The 19,257-nt window shown below is 36.9% G+C and overlaps 3 protein-coding genes and 1 pseudogene across 3 annotated transcripts; 1 reads left to right on the top strand and 3 right to left on the bottom strand.

Annotated features, from left to right (window-relative positions):
- Positions 1-2,468: 2,468 nt before the first annotated feature.
- LOC106403873 lies at positions 2,469-5,125 on the bottom strand (annotated as a pseudogene).
- A 720-nt stretch (positions 5,126-5,845) lies between these two features.
- Positions 5,846-6,528, bottom strand: LOC125588988. The gene has a single exon (XM_048761052.1). It carries the CDS (start codon positions 6,488-6,490, stop codon positions 6,176-6,178), a length of 315 nt encoding a protein of 104 aa, XP_048617009.1. The 5' UTR covers positions 6,491-6,528; the 3' UTR covers positions 5,846-6,175.
- Positions 6,529-10,160: 3,632 nt separating this feature from the next.
- LOC106402646 (ras-related protein RABE1a-like) lies at positions 10,161-12,509 on the top strand. Its single transcript, XM_013843420.3, has 9 exons — positions 10,161-10,309; positions 10,392-10,477; positions 11,187-11,259; positions 11,337-11,437; positions 11,540-11,605; positions 11,730-11,827; positions 11,929-11,991; positions 12,075-12,167; positions 12,297-12,509. Exons 2-9 carry the CDS (start codon positions 10,405-10,407, stop codon positions 12,378-12,380), a joined length of 651 nt encoding a protein of 216 aa, XP_013698874.1. The 5' UTR covers positions 10,161-10,309; positions 10,392-10,404; the 3' UTR covers positions 12,381-12,509.
- Positions 12,351-13,194, bottom strand: LOC106407256 (zinc finger protein ZAT18-like). Its single transcript, XM_013848090.3, has one exon. It carries the CDS (start codon positions 13,114-13,116, stop codon positions 12,610-12,612), a length of 507 nt encoding a protein of 168 aa, XP_013703544.2. The 5' UTR covers positions 13,117-13,194; the 3' UTR covers positions 12,351-12,609.
- Positions 13,195-19,257: the final 6,063 nt, after the last annotated feature.

Here is a 19,257-nt window from a genome sequence, read left to right as displayed (position 1 = left end):
TTTTGTATACATATATATATATATATATGTAAATCATGTATAATAAAAATTTTAAAATTTTTTATAATTTTTTATAAGTTTCCACTAATAAACTATGTATAATAAAACGTTTTTTTTAAAAAAATATAAATATTTAACAACATTTTTCTTCATTTATAAATTTTTAACAACATTTTTCTATATTTATAAATTTTTTATAATTTTGTATAATATATATATATATATAAAAGGTTTAATAGTTTTTTTTAAAACGTTTATAAAACCTTTTGTAAATATATAAATGAAAACATTAAAAATAGAAATGATTTGAAAATATGTTTGATGGGTTAATTTTTTTTTTTAAGGCCGAGGATGAAGCCCGCCCCGCAGCCCGTCTTCGACGTAGTTCGGTGAGCAGTTCCCGTGCATCGGGATCGTCTCATGACTCGGTTCCCGCATATATTCCCGCTCCAGCTCCCTCACGCTGCCCCTCACGCTGCTGCTCAACAGGATCCGGGGGTCATGCCGGTTCATCTATTGGTTCAACAACCAGGTCGAGAGCATCTCCCGTTTCTCCAAACCAACCCACGACGAGGCCATAGCACTTGGTTAGTATTTTTTTTATTTGTACCGTTATATTTTTTCCTTTAATTAACTTGCTAACTTGTATTTTTTTTAAAGGTTCACCAAGTCGAAAAATGGCATTAGCCGGAGCATCAACCAGATGATGTACTCCATGCTCCGTTTTGGATATCCAAAGTGGAGTGTGATCCCACCCGACGAACGAGAGTTGTGGTTTCGTCAGTTCGCGGTATAGTAACTCTTCATTTTTTTAAAGTTTTAACATTTTTTAAAATATATTTACTTATTAAATTGTGTTTGTTTTGTAGCAAGAGTTCAACTGGCACTCCGATCTTACGGAAACAGTCCGTAAGAAATTCAACGAAAAGGCCATGGACTCTTACACAAAGCAGATAAACTCGTGGAAGACAGTTTGGCAGAAGAACAAGAAGCCACGGTTCATCAACGGGTCGGTGTGGGAGCAGTTGATAGCTCATTGGGAGAAGGAAGAAACTGCAGAGACGTCTTCTAGGAACTCCAGGAACCGGAAGAGCGATCGTGGCGGGAAAGGTATGTATGTGCACAACCTCGGCGCTTGCTCTATGTCTACTAAGGAGGATGAACTTGTAAGTTTTTTATTATTATTTATCTTTATATTTTTTAAATAAATATTTTATATATTTTTTGGCTAATAATGGCGGTTTTTTTAGATCGAAGCAAATGACGGTAATCCCGTTGATCGTCTACAACTCATTAAGGTGGCTCACACTAACAAGACGACGGGTCAAATTCAGGACCCCGTGATCAAAGGTGTAGTTGATTTGGTGGAAGCTGAAATAGTTTCCCAATCTCAGCCTCTCTCTGATGACGGCGACTCCACGGGAGCTTCAACCAACCTGTCTCTATTGCAAATAAATGAGATGGTTGAAAAGGTAATTTTTTTTATTATTATATTTTTTTATAATGTCGATTACTTACTTGTCCCTATTTACTTACTTTAAATATTTTTGTAGGCGGTTCCTAAAAGGAAAGGAGGCCGTTTAGTTGGGTTGGCCCGTCGTGCTTCTTCGTATCCGGCATCTTCTTCACAAGCTCCGTATGCCGATCCCATGATTCTCGAGGAGCTACATGACAAAGATGAACGGATTGGGGCATTGGAGGAGCAGAACACCACTATCCTTTCCGAGAATGCCACTATCCGTTCGGAGAATGCCACTATCCTTGCTGAGTTGGCATCCCAGAAGAAGTTCAACACCGAGATTATGCAGAAGCTAGATCGTTTGATGTCTTCGAGTTCATCTTAGTTTATTTCGGCTTTTTAAAACTTTCGGAATGTTTTTTTTTTATTTCGGTTTGTATGAATTTTAAACTTTATGAATGTTTTTTTCCTATTTCGGTTTTTATGAATTTAAATTTTATAATATTATTAGTTTTAAATTTCTGATTTTTTAAATTTATTAATATCAAAAAATATATAAAAATGAAAAATTAATTTGAAAAAAATGGGTATATACCGACGGACAGTGGTCGTCGGAATATACGTTACCGACGGACAACGGTCGTCGGTATATTCCGACGACCACTGTCCGTCGGTAAATTCCGACGAACGAGGTTCGTCGGAATGCACCGAGGAACACTCTACGTCGGAAGTGTCCGAGGAACGTTCTCCGTCGGTACGTAGTTTTTCCGATGAACTCTGGTCTCGTGTATCCGCATCGTAATATCGTCGGAAGTTCGTTAGAATGACGTTTCTCGGTATTCGTCAGAAAGTCGTCGGAAGTTCTGACGAAATTCCGACGAATTTTTTTTTTCCGACGAAACGATACCGACGGACGGGTTCGTCAGAAATTCGTCGGAATCGGTCTATTCCGACGAATTTCCGACGATTTCGGCCATCAGAATCCCCCTGTTTTCTTGTAGTGTTTAGATCATGCGGTTAGATTTGAAATTTGGTGAGCGTTGGTTTTGACAATGACGTGAATTAAATTATTTGTGTTCGTTGGGAAGAGGAATCTTCTTTGTGGATAGAATATGCCAGTTTGGAGAAGGTTGTGGTTTGGAGTGGAATTTGTGGATGTTAAGGATAATTCAATAAACGAGAACGCAAAATGCATAATAGATTGGACTGATGTTTGGTGTTATGTTGCTATGCAACTACAAAATAACAATCCATACTCTAAAGTCGAAAATGGGAGAACATAAATATGTTACATGGAGGACAACAAAAGAATCTCCGTAGGCCGATTTATAGATCAGAGAAGCTTCCAATATAACCATGATATAGCTCTCATTATTGCAACAACTGCAATGTTATTATTGGTTGATTGGTTGTGGATGGTTCACCTTCACCAACTTCGCCAAGCAAGACATCACTAGAAGCCACCCCATTAGTACTCAGAGATCCTGTCCACGCTGGCAATACCATGACGTCTCCGTCCACACATCACTTGTCCACACATCATCCGTCCAAACTTCAGCTGTCCACACACAACCCATTCAAGCGCCAACTATCCACACACCACCTGTCCACATACAAAATAAAACTTCGCAGATCTGGGTTTTAAAATCTACAACGACACTAAGAAACTAACAAAACAAAAGCAAATCTTGTAAAATCTAAACTTGGATAAACAGGTTAAAACCCCATAATCTGGACGAATATGGTATAGTAGTGAAAAACTAACCTCACATGTCTTGAAATCAAAGTAGGTCGGAGCGTGGTTTAAATTTGGTGATTAGACGAAATGAGAAAGTCAGTTTGTTTATGGAGGAAGCAGAAGTCGATGTGCTCCAGAGAATCGATTAGAAGGATTTAGAAGATCAGACAATTTCGGAGAATCTAGGGTTTTTAAACATCGCTGCTCAAGGGGTTGGTTCGAAGAGTAATAGAAGAGAATTGTTCTTTTATTCTTTTAGACAGGATTAGGGTATGGCATTTTGTAGTGGGTTTGCTTCGGTTTGATTTCACTTATTAGAGAGCTGGTTCAATTTATATTAGTTAGGGGGCATAGATGTCTTTGACACACAAGAATGGTTGTCACAAGTGCAATATGACTTCAGATGAAATGAGGAAGTCATAAAATGTCTTAGAGGGTAATGTTTTCAATAAGAAGCACAAATCGTCGAAAAATGGTCCATTAGCTGAACACGAGATTTTGAAAGAGAAATACGAGAGGTTGATGATAGATAAACACTTACTAAAAACTCTCGATCTTCTAAAGAAACTGTACATAGACACTTTAGAGGATATGGAGAAAAAGGGAGAATCATTGGTTGCTAAGGAAAATTGAATATTTGAAGAAAGAAATTGGTGAAATTCATAAACAAAGTGGATGAAGTCAATCAGAATCAAAGGCCGGGTGACCAGAATAAGATATATGGTTGAAGATAAGAAAGTAACAGTTGAGGAATAAATGAAGAGAAAACTCAGAAAGAACAAGAACAAACGGCACATGTGACTGCTTCCTACCCTTCTCTATCTTCCTCATCAAGTTTTCACTTAATTGTAACTAAACCGCTGGTCTCTGTCACAAATTTGTCTCTTCCGTTTGTTGAGATTAATGTCTAATGGTCATTAAATTACTAACACGATTAGACCAGAAAAATGGCCGCCTAATTAGAGCGAATCAGAACTATACATGTGCATTAATCCATAGTTTCGACATGGTGATACTTAGCATGCCATGTGTTTACCACCAACATCAGTGATCAACGTGGTCACTAAATTAATAACACGGTTTAGATTAGAAAAGCACGGGGCTTACCTGATTTGTTCCAAACATTTCAGCAACTCCAGATGGAGAAGCAAATCATGTTTTCATGACAAGCAACCTAAATTCAAATTGTTCGATGAGACAAAGCTTAAAACTAAAAAGTAACTCGAAAAGCTGTTCATTCAAATTTCAAACATATCAACAATCGAAAATCATTTCAAGAAGAAAACCCGTTAACCCTATTCAACCCAGAATCAAGACAAAGAAAAAATAACTCTAATTTCTTGTGAATTTGGTAACCGCCTTCGTCCCTTCAGAAATGGCGTGCTTCGCGAGCTCTCCAGGCAACACAAGTCTTACCGCAGTCTGGATCTCCCGAGACGTAATCGTCGGCTTCTTGTTGTATCTAGCGAGCTTCTAAGATTCCTGGGCGAGTTTCTCGAAGATGTCGTTGATGAAACTGTTCATGATCCTCATCGCTTTTCCCGAGATTCTGATATCGGGGTGAACCTGCTTGAGGACCTTGAAGATGTAGATCTTGTATGTCTCGATGCTCTTCTTCGACTTCTTCTTCTTCTTCTCGCTTCCGCCTTCCTTCGAGATCTTCTTCTCGGCCTTTGGATGCTTCTCCGCCGGGGATTTCTCGGCTGGCTTCTTCTCTGCCGGTTTCTTCTCCGTCGCCTTGGGAGCCATTATCGATTATAGAGAGATAGAAATTGTGATTTTAGAGTGGGACAATGTTAAAAGATGCGCCGGTAAAAAAAAATGGAGGAACAAGATTTATTATATAGATACTTGTGGTGTCTCTTATTGGCTATGTTGCTTCTCGCGGATTGATGATGTGGCGTAGATCAGATAATTTAATCAACGGATGAGATCTTACATGGCACTTGGCCCCTTTTAAGCAATGGATCAGGGATCTATCTTGATAACTACTATTTTGATGGGTTTTATATTAGAGGGTCGGGCCCTTATTCGTGTCATTAACATCTTTTTATAGTTCCCACTTTTTCACCATATTATTAATCTGAAACTGAGGTTTCAATACATCTGAAGTACTGTAAAATGAGTGATTTATGAAGCCAACAACATATAATAAACAGACAAGAGAAAAGTTCAAAGCTTCTGGGATCAAAGATCATAACCTACAATCTTTGCACATTTCATCAACATGTATTGTAAATTTGGATTAGGGACAACGTCAGGTGATTTTTTTATAAAGAAAACAGATTCAGCCATGGATTTACTGGTTTAAATAGGACGGAAGAGAACCAGTAAGTCCACCAACGGGTTATGTTTTGTTGTCCACAAATCTGAAATCTGCACGAGGAATGTGACCTCTCTCACTGCTACGCTGCTCCGAAGAATTTAGGCCATGCCAATTCACATGAACCATGTAAATACGATGACTGATTAAAATATATTTATGATATGTAAACATAAAATGATCATAGTACAGTTGGAACCAAAGTCGAAACAAGAGTACAATCTAGCAGGTACTTGTAAGAAAATGGTTATGAACACCATATGAAAAAGAAAGAGTAAAACCTAGCATTATAAATACCATAAGAGTAGTTTATCATACTGCAAGTCTAACGTTTATTGTCTTTGAACTTTCATTATGTGCTGTTTATATATATGCACATCATGAAGATTTATATACAACACAGACATTAAGGTTTGTCGACATAGCACTCAAGAACTTATAAGTCAACACATATAATCTGGTCAAGCATTAATGGCAGTTACCTAACAGAGCTTGGGTCCATCATTACCAAGCTAACAACAAACAATCATCCAAAACATATGAGCCATTGTTATATTTCTCACTGAACTCATCATCTATGCATGACCTAGCAATAGACTATCCTAAGACTTTTACAGAATCCACATAAAGTAACATAACATAGAATGATCAAAAATCAAAAGCAGACATAAAAAAACAACCTCGAGGAACTGATATTGATGTTCCTATGAAGAACCCTGCCACGAGCAACATCTCCCCCATCGATCAATTCCCGCAGACCAAAATTCTCCACCTCTTCCTCTTTAACCTCTTTCTTCACCATATCTACACCATGACTTAATAGCTTAACCGGCAACCTCTCGAAGTAGTTCCCATAGATATACTCCGGCGTGTGCCCATTGTTTTTAACATTGAATTTCATTGATAACAAACAAGAATACAAGGTCACATACAATGGTGGAATACAATGATGGAAATCTATAGCCGACATAGTACAATTCTCCGGAGACCAAGCCCCAAAGGACGAAGAGACAAACCCGAGAGCCGGGAAACTACTGAAACTAAATCCATCAACTCAACGCAATATAAGCACCATCCATCAACATACAACGAAGAAGACTACGAAACCACAAAACCAAGACCAACCCGAAGAACCTAAGCTACAAATACGCTTGCAAAATAAATAACCCCTGACAAAAAGAAGGAATAGATAAGGATATTCACTTTAATACTACAAGTACTGAGGTTAGAGTAGCCACATAATATCAACTTAAAACTAACCAACAAGGGGAATGAAACCAAATCTTTTTACAGAACTGAAGCAGCAACCCACACCAAAAAACAGCTACTCTCTGCAACTAACACCAAGGAGGAACAAATAAGAAACTGACAAAGGTGAAACCGAGGAAGGAGCGACAACCACCACACGCTTGGAGACCGCTAATCTCAAAAATGAATAAGGTTAAAGGATCCCAAGCCAACTGCCACAAGGAATCCCGATTTGTGGTATATGAAAAAGCTTATAAGAATTGATTTGGTTATCTATATTGCCAAAGTGCATTTACCTTTTCGGTCACACATCCGTTTAGAACTCTAGAGTTAAGAGTGCATGAGGTGGAGTAATGAAAGGATTGCCCTTCCTATCTATGCGATGTCTTAATTCCGGTTAAAAAAAACATCACCGTCAGAACGTTATGAGTGCCATGGCTAGTTTCTGGTGGGATGAATGCGACGAGAAGAGAAAGATTCATTGGATATCTTGGGAGAAACTCTGCATATCTAAGGAAAATGGTGGTCTAGGCTTTCGGGATATAGATGATTAAAATCAAGTGTTCTTAGCCAAATAAGTGTGGACGTTGCTTAATGAACCGAAGAGTCTGATTGCGAGGATCTATAAGGGGAGGTACTATGCTAACAAAGAGTTCATGGAATGTGGCAAAGGCTATAGACCTTTGCATGCATGAAAAAGAGAAGGTACAGAGACACATAATGATCGAAGCTTTGTGGTCACGCTTGGTGAATTTGGAAATAATGGTGTAGAAGAAGATGAAGAAACAACTTTCAGCGCAAGCAACATCATTGCAAGAGGAGAAGAAACACATGATGTCGAAAGTATCAACTCTGTATCGAAACAGAACATTAATGAAAAAGAAAATCAGTCTAAGCCATTGAGAAGATCAGAGAGACAAACAACGCAGCCTAAATACCTTGATGACTGCATCTTACTGGCCGAAGAACTAGGTGAAGAGGTATTATTTTTTCTCAACAACGAGCCTAGAAACTTTGGCGAAGCAAAGAACTTAAAACAATGGACAAGGGCTTGTGAAGAGGAGATTGAGTCTATCGTAAAGAATAAAACGTGGGATCTAGTCGACCTTCCTTATGGAGCAAAACCGACTGATCTTAAATGGGTATTCAAGATAAAGAGAAATTCAGATGGGACTATCAACAAATTCAAAGCAAGATTGGTAGCCAAAAGGTATGTGCAACAACATGGGATTGATTTTGATGAAGTTTTCGCGCCATTGCACGGCTTGAGACCATACGGTTGTTGATCAACTTAGCTGCAATCAATGGATGAGAGGTTCATCATCTAGACATCAAAACAGCATTCTTACACGGAGAACTCAAAGAAGTCGTGTATGTATCACAACCAGAGGGGTTCGAGATCAAGGGAAGTGAGAATAAGGTATACAAATTCAATAAAGCTCTATATGGTTTGAGACAAGCACCGAGGGCGTGGAACAAGAAGCTCAATCAAATACTCATGGAACTCGAGTGTGTTAAGTGTTCCAAGGATCCATCAGTCTATCGAAAGGTGGTTAAAGGAGAGCTTCTTGTGGTGGCAGTATACGTTGATGATTTGTTTGTAACCGGAACAGACAAGAAGCTTATCGATGAGTTCAAGAAGAATATGGCAAGTAAGTTCGACATGAGTGATCTAGGGAAGCTCACATATTACCTTGGTATAGAAGTGTGTCAGCATGACTATGGGATTAATTTGAATCAAATGCGTTATGCGATGAAGATTCTTGAAGATGCTTGTTTGTCCAAGTGTAATCTAGTCCAAGCTCCAATGGAACTCGGACTGAACCTGTCGAAAGCTGAGGAAGAGAAAGAGATTGATGCTACAAGTTGTAGAAGAAATATCGTCTGTTTGAGATATTTATTGCACACGAGACCTGATCTATCCTTCTCAGTAGGAGTACTTAGTTGTTATATGCAGTCCAAGAGAGTCTCATGGTGTTGCGCTGAAGCAATGTTTGAGATATTTGCAAGGAAGTACAAATCTCGACTTAGTATTCGAGAGATCGTCAAGCAAGATACCAAGGTTGGTTGGTTATAGTGACAACAGCTATAATATGGATCCAGACGACGGGAGGAGCACAACCGGGCAAATCTTCTATCTAGGAAAGAGTCCTATTACGTGGTGTTCACAAAAGCAAGACATTGTTGCTTTGTCTAGTTGCGAGGCAGAGTTCATGGCAGGTACGAAAGCTGCTAGACAAGCAATCTGGTTGTGTGATGTGTTGAGTGAAGTCACCGGATGTTCAAGATCAAAAGTCACCATTAGAATCGACAATCAATCTGCAATTGCTTTGACGAAGAACTCGGTCTTTCATGGAAGAAGCAAACACATACATTCAAGATATCACTTCATACGTGAATGTGTTGAGAGGGAGTTGATAGAAGTTGAACATGTACGTGGAAGTGAGCAAAAGGCGGACATTCTAACTAAGGCGTTAGGAAGAATCAAGTTTAAAGAAATGAGAGATTTCATTGGAGTGCAAGAGTTGTCACAAAGTGGTTTCAAGCTTAAGAGGGAGAACATTGGATAAGCTTGAATAATACTTGAGTTACAAGTTTCCTAATTATGTTGTGTTTATCTATAAGAGATTAGAAAATATGTAGTTGTGTTAATCCTAATGAGTTTAGGATAATTAGAGAGTTATATAAGGAGATGCTAATGTGTAGCATACCTTGATGAGTTTGTGAGTTTGAGGTTTTGAGATAGTTTCCTTAAGAGATTAATAAGAAGAGTTCTTATTTGTGTGATCTTACATTCGAGTTCGTGTTATTGTGATCGTGTTCTTGAAACCTATATACTACAAGTTTTCTGTGGAGAGCAGCCTCTGGTGCTGTGGTTGTGGTTGAAAGATTAAATATTCGTGGGATGAATTTGGATACACAATGCAAGCTATGCATGGTCGGAGCATAATCGATTAAAGATGTGCTTTTAATTCTCTGTTGCAAAAGATGGATGGATAATTGAAGGTTTTCTGCACTGCAAATGTCTGGTAATAGTCTGGTAAATTGGTTATCGGGTTATCCTAAATTAATGTAAGAAGACTCAACTGTGGTGGCACAGAGGAGAGCGATTCCATGGATTCTTTGGACCATTTGGAAGAACCGCAACGAGGTTCTATACGTTGATACGCAAGAATCAATTGTCACCCAAGTCCAGCAAGCGTGTGAGGAAGCAAGGGTCTAGAATGAATTAAATTTGGGACAGCAGAACACGGGGACTGGGTAGTTAGTGAAGGACGAGTAGGCCCAAGGCCTGCTGTTGAAAACCCATTAACGTATTTGATAATTTGGTATCATCACAATCAAACCAAACCGAAAAATAACCGAAGACCAACACAGATCTCTATCCAACGGTGGAGATCTATTCCCTCTCCTCTCAAAAAGAGCCAAAAAAATATATTCAGAATCTTCTTCGTTCGAAAATCCGATCAGAAATAATTCAACGGCCGTCCGGTTAATCTCTATCTCAGTGCAGACGATTCATCTTCTCCGATCAGATCTGGTACGTCTCCTTCGCGATTTGAATTGCTCTCTCTCACTCTTTTGCGTAGTGTCTTTGTAACGTTGATTGTTTTGCATACCAGTAATCGGCTCGCGATGGCTGCTCCTCCTGCTAGAGCTCGGGCTGATTACGATTACCTCATAAAACTTCTCTTGATCGGAGACAGCGGTACGTTTCTTTATCCCCGATCGTAATACTGCATCTTATTCAAAATCGATTTCATATCCTGTTGATCGATACTCGTGATTTGTCCTTGTTTGAAGGATCGAGAGACGTCAGTGATTTGAGTTTTTTGATCTTCCATTTTAGAAATTAGGCCTAATGTGATCTAGTAACATCTCCTCAGTCGCTCAGATTTGAATTTCATCGGCTTAGACTTTGATTTCTGATAGAGATATTGAGACTCTACCTAGTTTTCTGTTATGCTTGAGAATCTCAAAACGAATAGCAACAGTGGATAGGTTAGTATGTGAGATGAAATTTTGGAGAAAGAGTCATCGAGACGAGAGTATTGAGGAGATTTTTTTAAGCCGAAAGTTTCTCAACAATTCGGATTCAGAGTTTAATTTGTTTCCTTTTCATTCAGTAGATCATTTGTGTGTGTTTCGGATTGAGTATTGTTGAGAGTTTGTGAAGAAATCAATACTAAACTCTATCAGTAACGAACTCTCATTGGATGTTTTTGGGACAAATGGCTTAGAATAATCTTAACTTTGTTCGTGTAACCCAGTCCTTGAGCAAATTGATCGAATGTTCTTTGTGTTGATGGCTGTGGCTATTTCACTATGTTCCAGTTTATGGATCACGCTAAAGTTTTCTGAATTATCTTCCCATATCTCTCTCTCTCTTTCATGTACACGTTTCGTGAATGTACCAGGTGTTGGTAAGAGTTGCCTCCTCTTACGTTTCTCCGACGGCTCCTTTACCACCAGTTTCATTACAACCATTGGGTTATGATCTCTTCATTACATGATGCTGTTATGTAGTTGTCTGTTTCCCACTCTAGTTGAAATTTTGTTGTTGATAGAATTGATTTCAAGATACGGACTATTGAGCTGGATGGTAAGAGAATTAAGCTGCAAATCTGGGACACTGCGGGACAGGAGCGGTTCCGGACTATCACAACTGGTTTCTCTTTGATTCCTCTTACTATATTATATGCATTCTCTTTCCTTCCTCACTATGGTGGGAACCTGTAATACTCACCTATGCGGTTTCTTCTCATTGCAGCATACTACCGTGGAGCTATGGGCATTTTGCTTGTGTATGATGTTACCGATGAATCATCTTTCAACAGTAACTACTTACAATTTGATTGATTCATTTTAGTCCTTGTGCAACTAACAATCTCTTCCATCTCTTCACCATTTATTATTTTATAATCAAAACTTATTTGTTCTTTTCTATCCATTGTTTCCAGATATCAGGAACTGGATCCGTAACATTGAGCAGCACGCCTCTGACAATGTCAACAAGATTCTAGTGGGGAACAAGGCTGATATGGATGAAAGCAAACGAGTCTCTCTCTCTCTCTCTCTCTTACCCTCTTCCCTTGCGTCTTCCTACTAACTTGTACATGATTGTGTTTGGCTGATACACTGATGTGTTTGGTTTCCCAGGCTGTGCCAACATCTAAAGGCCAAGCTCTTGCAGATGAATACGGAATCAAGTTTTTCGAGACTGTACGTTGTTACCCGTCAACATATACAGGAAAATGTCCCAACTCTTTTCAGTTTAGCTAACTTTGATGAGTTTGATCTTGCAGAGTGCCAAGACTAACTTAAACGTTGAGGAAGTTTTCTTTTCAATTGGTAAAGACATCAAGCAAAGACTTGCAGATACCGATGCCAGAGCTGAGGTTCGTTGAGCTTTAAAATTTATTTTTACTGTCATTAAGTGGAGCAATAGAGTAATGAGTCGAGAGCTTTAGTAATCATATGATAAGTCCTGGAGTATTAACGTTGTCGATTTTCATATCATTTTATAGCCACATACAATCACAATCAACCAATCAGACCAAGGTGCAGCAGGGACATCTCAAGCTACTCAGAAATCAGCATGTTGTGGTTAGTAAAAAACGTGTCCACGGCGCCATCAAAGGAGAGAATCTATGTGCTATGGTGTTTTCTACATATTCTTTATAACTCTCTGTTCAGACTTTAGTACTCATTGCTGGAATCATAATAATTTGTTTAATGAATTTGTGTATACATAGATGACATATAAAAGAATGAAAGTAATGTTTGACAAGAGAAATTACAACTAAATTACAAATCCTAAGTGATATGCACAAAGAAAAACTAATTTACAAACTTCAAATCAGCCAAATTCTTCCCAAACGCATATACAAGGTCATTCTCCAATGGAGTTAGATTCAAATCCAAGCACTTGCTGCTATTACATCGGTTCAAAACCGGATAAACCGTAGACGAGTCGACCGGTTGTTCGGTTCTCATGCTCTCCCTGTGCTTTCTCATGTGACCTCCTAAAGCTTGACCTGTCCCAAACATTTGACCGCAAGTCGAACACTTATGCGCAGCATTCTCATTGTTACGATGCTTAACTTGTTCTTGGTCAATACTCAGCTTAGGTTTCTTGTGGCTGGCTCTGTGACCTCCTAGAGCTTGGAACGAATCAAATTTTCGATTACAGGTTTTGCACTCGAATTGGTTATCATTGGTTCTGGTTCGGGTTGATTGCTTTACCTCGATTTGCTTGACCACGAAACTCTGAGATAACATCATGAGACTTTTTACTATGTCTAAATCTGTGATGGATTCTTCGTAATCGGACCGGTCTCTCTTCATGTTTTTTTGGGTTGATTATGTCTCGAGAAGAGAAAAAGCAAGATAGAACGAGTGATTTAGGTTTTGGTTGGTTTACCTATAGCAAAAAAATGGTAACGAAGATTGTAAGAGAATCTTAGTAACGAAGATTAGAAAGTCTTTTATAAGCAAAACAAAGAACGTTTCAGAGATTGTAACTTTTTGTATTGGACCCTAAAAAGTCGTTTAAATTCCTATTCAAATAAATTAAGCAGCATTACTGGTTTGACTAAGGACAACATGTTAAATCTATTCGACTACTAGGCACATTTTGATTTCATTTATTAATCAGAAATTGCGTCCAAAAGATAATAAACAAATAATCTTTTGTTTTTTGTTTTTTTTTTATAAACAACTAATCTTAATATCATGCATTCAAATTATAGATAGTTTTATAATCGGTAATTTTTTTATGAAGAATCATGTTGGCAGTTCTACCTACTTACATCCAAATCTACTTGTTTCTATTTTTTTTTTTCAATTACTTTACATTATTAATACTAACTCGCATTTTATCACAACTGAATTACAGATCTTTTGCTGTAAGAATATTAAATGAACTCTAAATAAAACAGCTGGTCTAAAGCTGTTTCCACATATATCATTAGTTAGTTGCACATTGTTATGTTGTTGGCTTCCAAATTAGTAAGCAAACACGTTATTTTTTATTGACTCACCTAAATGAGCACGTTGGTATTTACTTTTGTAAAGTAAAACGAAAAGTCAAATGACTGCATTCTCCAAAAATCAAAATCTGACAACTACTCTTCGGCTACACACTCTTTGAACGCGGAATCTATATACATTATATTTATATGTATAATGTATTACGTATTGGAAGTCTACACTGCATGCATGCGTAAATATCGTCATCAGTGATGGAATCATGGCATTGGCAGCGGCTAAACAGGATTAAGATGATGGACTTTTAGACTTAAGAGTTGAAATTTGAAAGTCAACTGGATTTTTATTTGGACAAACGAGACATTTGTAGATAGCTCACGTTTTGTTATAAGCCACAGATTAATTCCAACTTCTAATAGGTATTTGTTTGCTCTCCGCATTAGCATTTGGTATTACTGACCTCTTTTTCTTTATGTATCACTATCAGCATCACTGTAATAAATAAGCTTTCAAGTAGATAGTTTACGTTTACACGAAACATATATGATATATCCAAGATTTTGTTGTCAGAAATTCGGTGATTTTGTCTCAATTGGATTAGTACGATGCGATTCGTATTTGTTTTGGATCTAAATACAGATATTGAGAGACCTATCTACACCTTTCGCTGCTTTAAATGATGCAACAATTTTTAAAAACATTAAATATTGTTTAGATAACTGATTTACCTTAAAAAAATTTTTTTTTCAAATAAGCTATAGATACTGATTTTAACTTTCTATATGATCTATTTTATGAAAATATAACTTAAATACAATACAATAGATAAATGATGTGGAAGTGTTTTTATTTCAGTGATAAAAATAGATACAAGTTTCCATATCATGAGATGAGTTTGTAAATCAATGAAAAAAAAACTTACAAAACATCTTCACCATAGTACAAAAAGTGTTGTGATGCATGAATTTCGTAAAAAAACATTCAAAAGTAGCACAATTAGACGTGAAATCTCATAAAATTAGTAAAATTGTTGATTATAGAAATCGTCTATGTAATATTTGCATTTGTAATAACTTAATTAATAAACATTAAAACTTGAACTCGATCCAGTGGCATATATAAATTCACTAGGAACAAACATGACATTATCTAAAGTGTGAGGGCTGTAGAAAGTATTCAAAGTTTATTAAAATAGAAGTACGAATAAGAAATACGAGTGAAGTAATAAATAATCTTAATTTTAATAAATTCTTGTCTTTTCCAATTTTACCTCATTTCCTAAAATAATTATAACTAATAAAAATTGTTTGGCAACAAAACTGACGTAATATCCTCACTTTTAATTTCTCCTAACATTTCGGTAACTTACATTTATTATACATAATTGCTTTAGTAAAGAGATGAATGTAGTTAATGAACACCACAAAAAATTATTATACCTTTTAATTTACTCATCTTCGGGGTTCACATATTAAGTTTACTTTAAGAAAAGGCAACGCGCCTCACGCGCCCCCAATACACGATCTCAGAGGCGAAACCCTAGAAGAAAACAGCAGCTCCGTTCGACTTCGCCGGTGTAGCTTTCGCCGGAGGGTCCCCACTGCTCTCGTCTTCTTTCCTCCTCTCGCCTCTTCTCCTCCACACTGCCATGGATTCTGCGAAGGAAATATTATCGTTGATTCCGTTGAACTCCAAAGACAAGATGTTAGACTCCGAGACATCTATGTCTTCTCTAAGTGTTTTGTCGACACGAGTTGACGAAAACAAACCACCTAACTCCGGAAACATTGTTGAATCTGATGAGAAACAAGTTACGACTCCAGATCCTAGATGGCCTTACCTCAATCGCTGGTCATCGAATCTGGGTATTGATGTTTCAACACAGGCTGTGTCAAAGCTCGCTCCGCCGCATCCTCGGATTGTTACTACGGTTGAAGGGGATTCCTGTGCTGCTCCACTTGAAGTGGGTAGTGGTTCAGAGCTTGTTTCGCCGCATCCTCCGGATGTTCCTACGGTTGAAGTGGGCTTCAACGCTTCTCTAATAGAAAATGCTGAGGAAGTCACAACTGATTCAACCATATTGGCTACTCCTGCAGTATCTAACAAGGAAAAGGCTGAGCTCTCTTCTGCTGGTTCACCGTCTCTCCCCCCTGAACTCAACGTTGTTGTTGAGAAACCACCCGATAGAGCCATTGATCCTGCTATTGAGCAAGAGAGAATGGAGAAAGAACCTGTTTTTATCAAAACCTTGGGAGCTTGGGCGAAACCTCTCCACTTCTCCACCTCACCCACACCTCCGGAACCTGCAACTCCGAAGCTTGGTATCTCAGAGGACGTAAAAAGCCAAATAGCTTCATTTTGGCCTTCAATTGGAGAAGCTACCAAATCTGGTCATAAGCACATGAAGGGGAAAATGATGTTTCCAGAGAAAATTATCTCTAACCTTCCGGTTGAAAAAATTTCTCCCCCGGTATTTAAAGATGACGGAAGTCTTCGATTTCCTTGGGCTGCCCGTATGAATCAGTCCGCGAGAAATCTCTCCCGAGCTGCTGAGCCTACTTACCGACTGGAAAGCACTCCTCAGCTGACAATCCCCTCTAAGGTTCTTCGCTTAGGTCCTGAGAATAAAGAAGAATATATCATTGGTCAATTCCATAGGTGTTCAAGCCCTCCTGGTGGTCTTATTCATGCTGTCTTGAATAGACTATGGGGGCGAGAATGTAGGATAGCATGTAAGAAGTTGGGGGACTCTTCATTTTTATTCCATATTCCTCATGAAAACACACGCAAGTGGGTTATTCAACGAGGAGTTTGGCATGTTGATGATTGTCTCCTCTTCGTCGCCCCTTGGAGTCCTGTAAACTCCCTCAAAATTCCTGAAATCTCTACTTTACTGGTGTGGGTAAACCTGAAGAATATCCCAGACTCTTGTTTCTCTAGATTAGGAATTAGTCATATAGCATCTGGGTTGGGAGAGCCAATGCTTACACACAGACCTCGTTTAGACCCAACAATTATGGGAGAAGCTAAGATATTAGTTGAGGTTGAGTTGGATAAACCTTTTCCGAAACAAATTGCTCTAGATGATAAGCAAGGGAATATCTATCTGGTGGGTGTCGAGTATACTTGGATCCCAAGTGCTTGTGAGAGATGTGGAGCGCTTGGTCATAAGGAGAAGAGGTGTCTTCTGCCTCATAAACCACATGATTCCGCTCCTGCGAAAGCTAATGTAACAAATGAAGAGATCCCTTTCGTGGCGATAGATATGTTGCTACCAAACTCATCCACATTGGTGGGTGCTGTGGAGACTGACTCGCACTTGACTCCTGGCCATCAAGCACACAAGATCACTACAAATTCTGCTCTCACTACACCTCTTGAGGTCCCTGCTCCTACTACATTCACCCATTCGCATGAGGTACAATCTACTTCTTGCTCAAGGATTGAAAACAATTTATCTATGTTAGCAGTTGAAGAAACTGCTCATCCTCAGTCACATGTTATGGAAGAAATTCCATCAAAAGAAATCATTTTGGAGACTCCTCAAGCCTCTGGAAATGAGCAATCAATTGGTCATTACTCTCCTACCGCCAACAACCTTCAGCAATTTCATATGGAGCGGAATTTTTCCCCGCTAACACATGGGAGAGATGATGGTTTAGGTGAGGTTGGAGAGACTTCTGGTTATAACATAACTAGAGGAGGAAGACTGATTAAACCGACTCAAAAAATTCAAGATATGGAATGGACAAATGTTAGAGGAAAAGGTAAACGAGGTCGTCGCGGCCGAGGGAACCATGTACACTAGCGGTTGTCTTTTTCTTTATCTTTCTCTCTTAAGATTCACTTGTTGATCTTTCTCTAGGGTGTTCTCTCACTCTCTATTTGTTGCTCTCTTTTTCAAACTTATGGGTGAGAAAACTCATTCCTACCTTGTATTTTTACTTATGCATTTTAATATGAAAGCCTTGTTACAAAAAAAAAAAACACCACAAAAATTTATACTATAATATATTTATCCTCACTTTTTCAACAAAACAGTTGTCGATGATATATTAATACCAAGCCTTTGCTGAAGAAATATGATTATAGTTTTTAGTTGTCCATGATACAATTTTAGGAATATTCAAGTTTAATTTTTTTAACGAAGATATACAATATTTCATAAGTATCGTATAATTTCACAAATTTAACTGTAAGACTTAAAATATATGTATTTAGAATATTCATAGAATACATGTTTAACATTTTCAGTTACTATTAATTGATTTCAACAATAAAATCTATATATGGTAGGATATAAATATTTTTTAATCACTTGTATAAAAATATGGAATATTTATAACCGAATATTCTTTTTAATATATCTAAATCTCACATAATATATATATCAAAAATTCATAATATATATATTTAACCCTTTTTGTTACTATTAGTTATTGTAAAATAAAATATATCTATTCAAAGATTTAAATATCTTTGATTTAAACATTATGTATTATCAACAATTTAAATCTTATAAACTTTGAGAAAAATATTATAAAACATTAACTCTGCATTCCCTTAGATTATATTTATATTACGTTTATTATTTTTAGTTTATTTTATGTTATTTAATATATTTTTATCATAGTTTTCATGTTTCTTTGTATTTTTAATATTATTAAATAAGTTTTATTTTGTCTTTTATAGGTTATTTATTATTTTGGTTATATATATATATATTATTATTATGATAATGTTTACGATTTTACAGATCAAATATTAATTTGACGTTCATCATGTATAAATGCAAATTAATTTATATTAGTTAGGAATCTGATTATTTATATTCAAAATATATAAAATATTTTGCATAAGTATACATTTTATATTTTACGATATAGTATATATTTTCAGTGATCTTTTAACTAATTTATCACCTAAGAGATTAAATATAATATAAAATTAAACGCTTAATAAAGCTATTTTATCTCACAAATAGTTAATTCTAACTTTATGGAGTATCTTTACTTTGCAAAGAGTTCCTTTGGAGGTTTAACAATTCACAATCTGACCAATAATGTCTACAATAAAAAATATTAGAATAAATATTTTATGATCAAATAGAACATAAATTAATAGGATACACCAATTAAAAAATACTATGATATAAAAGTTCATCAACTAAGGCTTTATTTTTCATACTGGCATCTAAATATTTCTTTTAAATTTTTGAAGTAATTATTTCCAACTCTTTTGAGAAATCATCACAAAAGGTATTTTGATGGTTTTAAATGGTTGTTGATTTCATTATATATTGTGTGGTATAATCAATGTGGTAAAGTTAATCAGGATAAAGAATCCCGTTGAAATAATTTAGATTGCAAGTCAAAAAGACATACAACCTGAAAAAAAAATTTACAAATAATTGATGGACATCAAATCGATTTATGTAATTTAATATTGTTATTTTAGTTTTCATGTTTCTCTAATTTTAAAATTTTAATAAGTTTTATT

This window comes from Brassica napus, chromosome C6 (assembly GCF_020379485.1).
Source record: "Brassica napus cultivar Da-Ae chromosome C6, Da-Ae, whole genome shotgun sequence".
Classification (NCBI taxonomy): Eukaryota; Viridiplantae; Streptophyta; class Magnoliopsida; order Brassicales; family Brassicaceae; genus Brassica; species Brassica napus.
Note: the sequence above shows the minus strand (reverse complement) of the source record. Positions and strands in the feature narration are given on the sequence as shown.

Bases quoted from the DNA above. Each gene is read 5' to 3' on its own strand.
- LOC106402646 (XM_013843420.3), top strand. From the start codon at position 10,405: ATGGCTGCTCCTCCTGCTAGAGCTCGGGCTGATTACGATTACCTCATA. The intron at 11,606-11,729 runs GTAACTACTTAC...CATTGTTTCCAG, and splicing joins CGATGAATCATCTTTCAACA to ATATCAGGAACTGGATCCGT. The intron at 11,828-11,928 runs GTCTCTCTCTCT...TTGGTTTCCCAG, and splicing joins ATATGGATGAAAGCAAACGA to GCTGTGCCAACATCTAAAGG.
- LOC106407256 (XM_013848090.3), bottom strand. From the start codon at position 13,116: ATGAAGAGAGACCGGTCCGATTACGAAGAATCCATCACAGATTTAGAC.
- LOC125588988 (XM_048761052.1), bottom strand. From the start codon at position 6,490: ATGTCGGCTATAGATTTCCATCATTGTATTCCACCATTGTATGTGACC.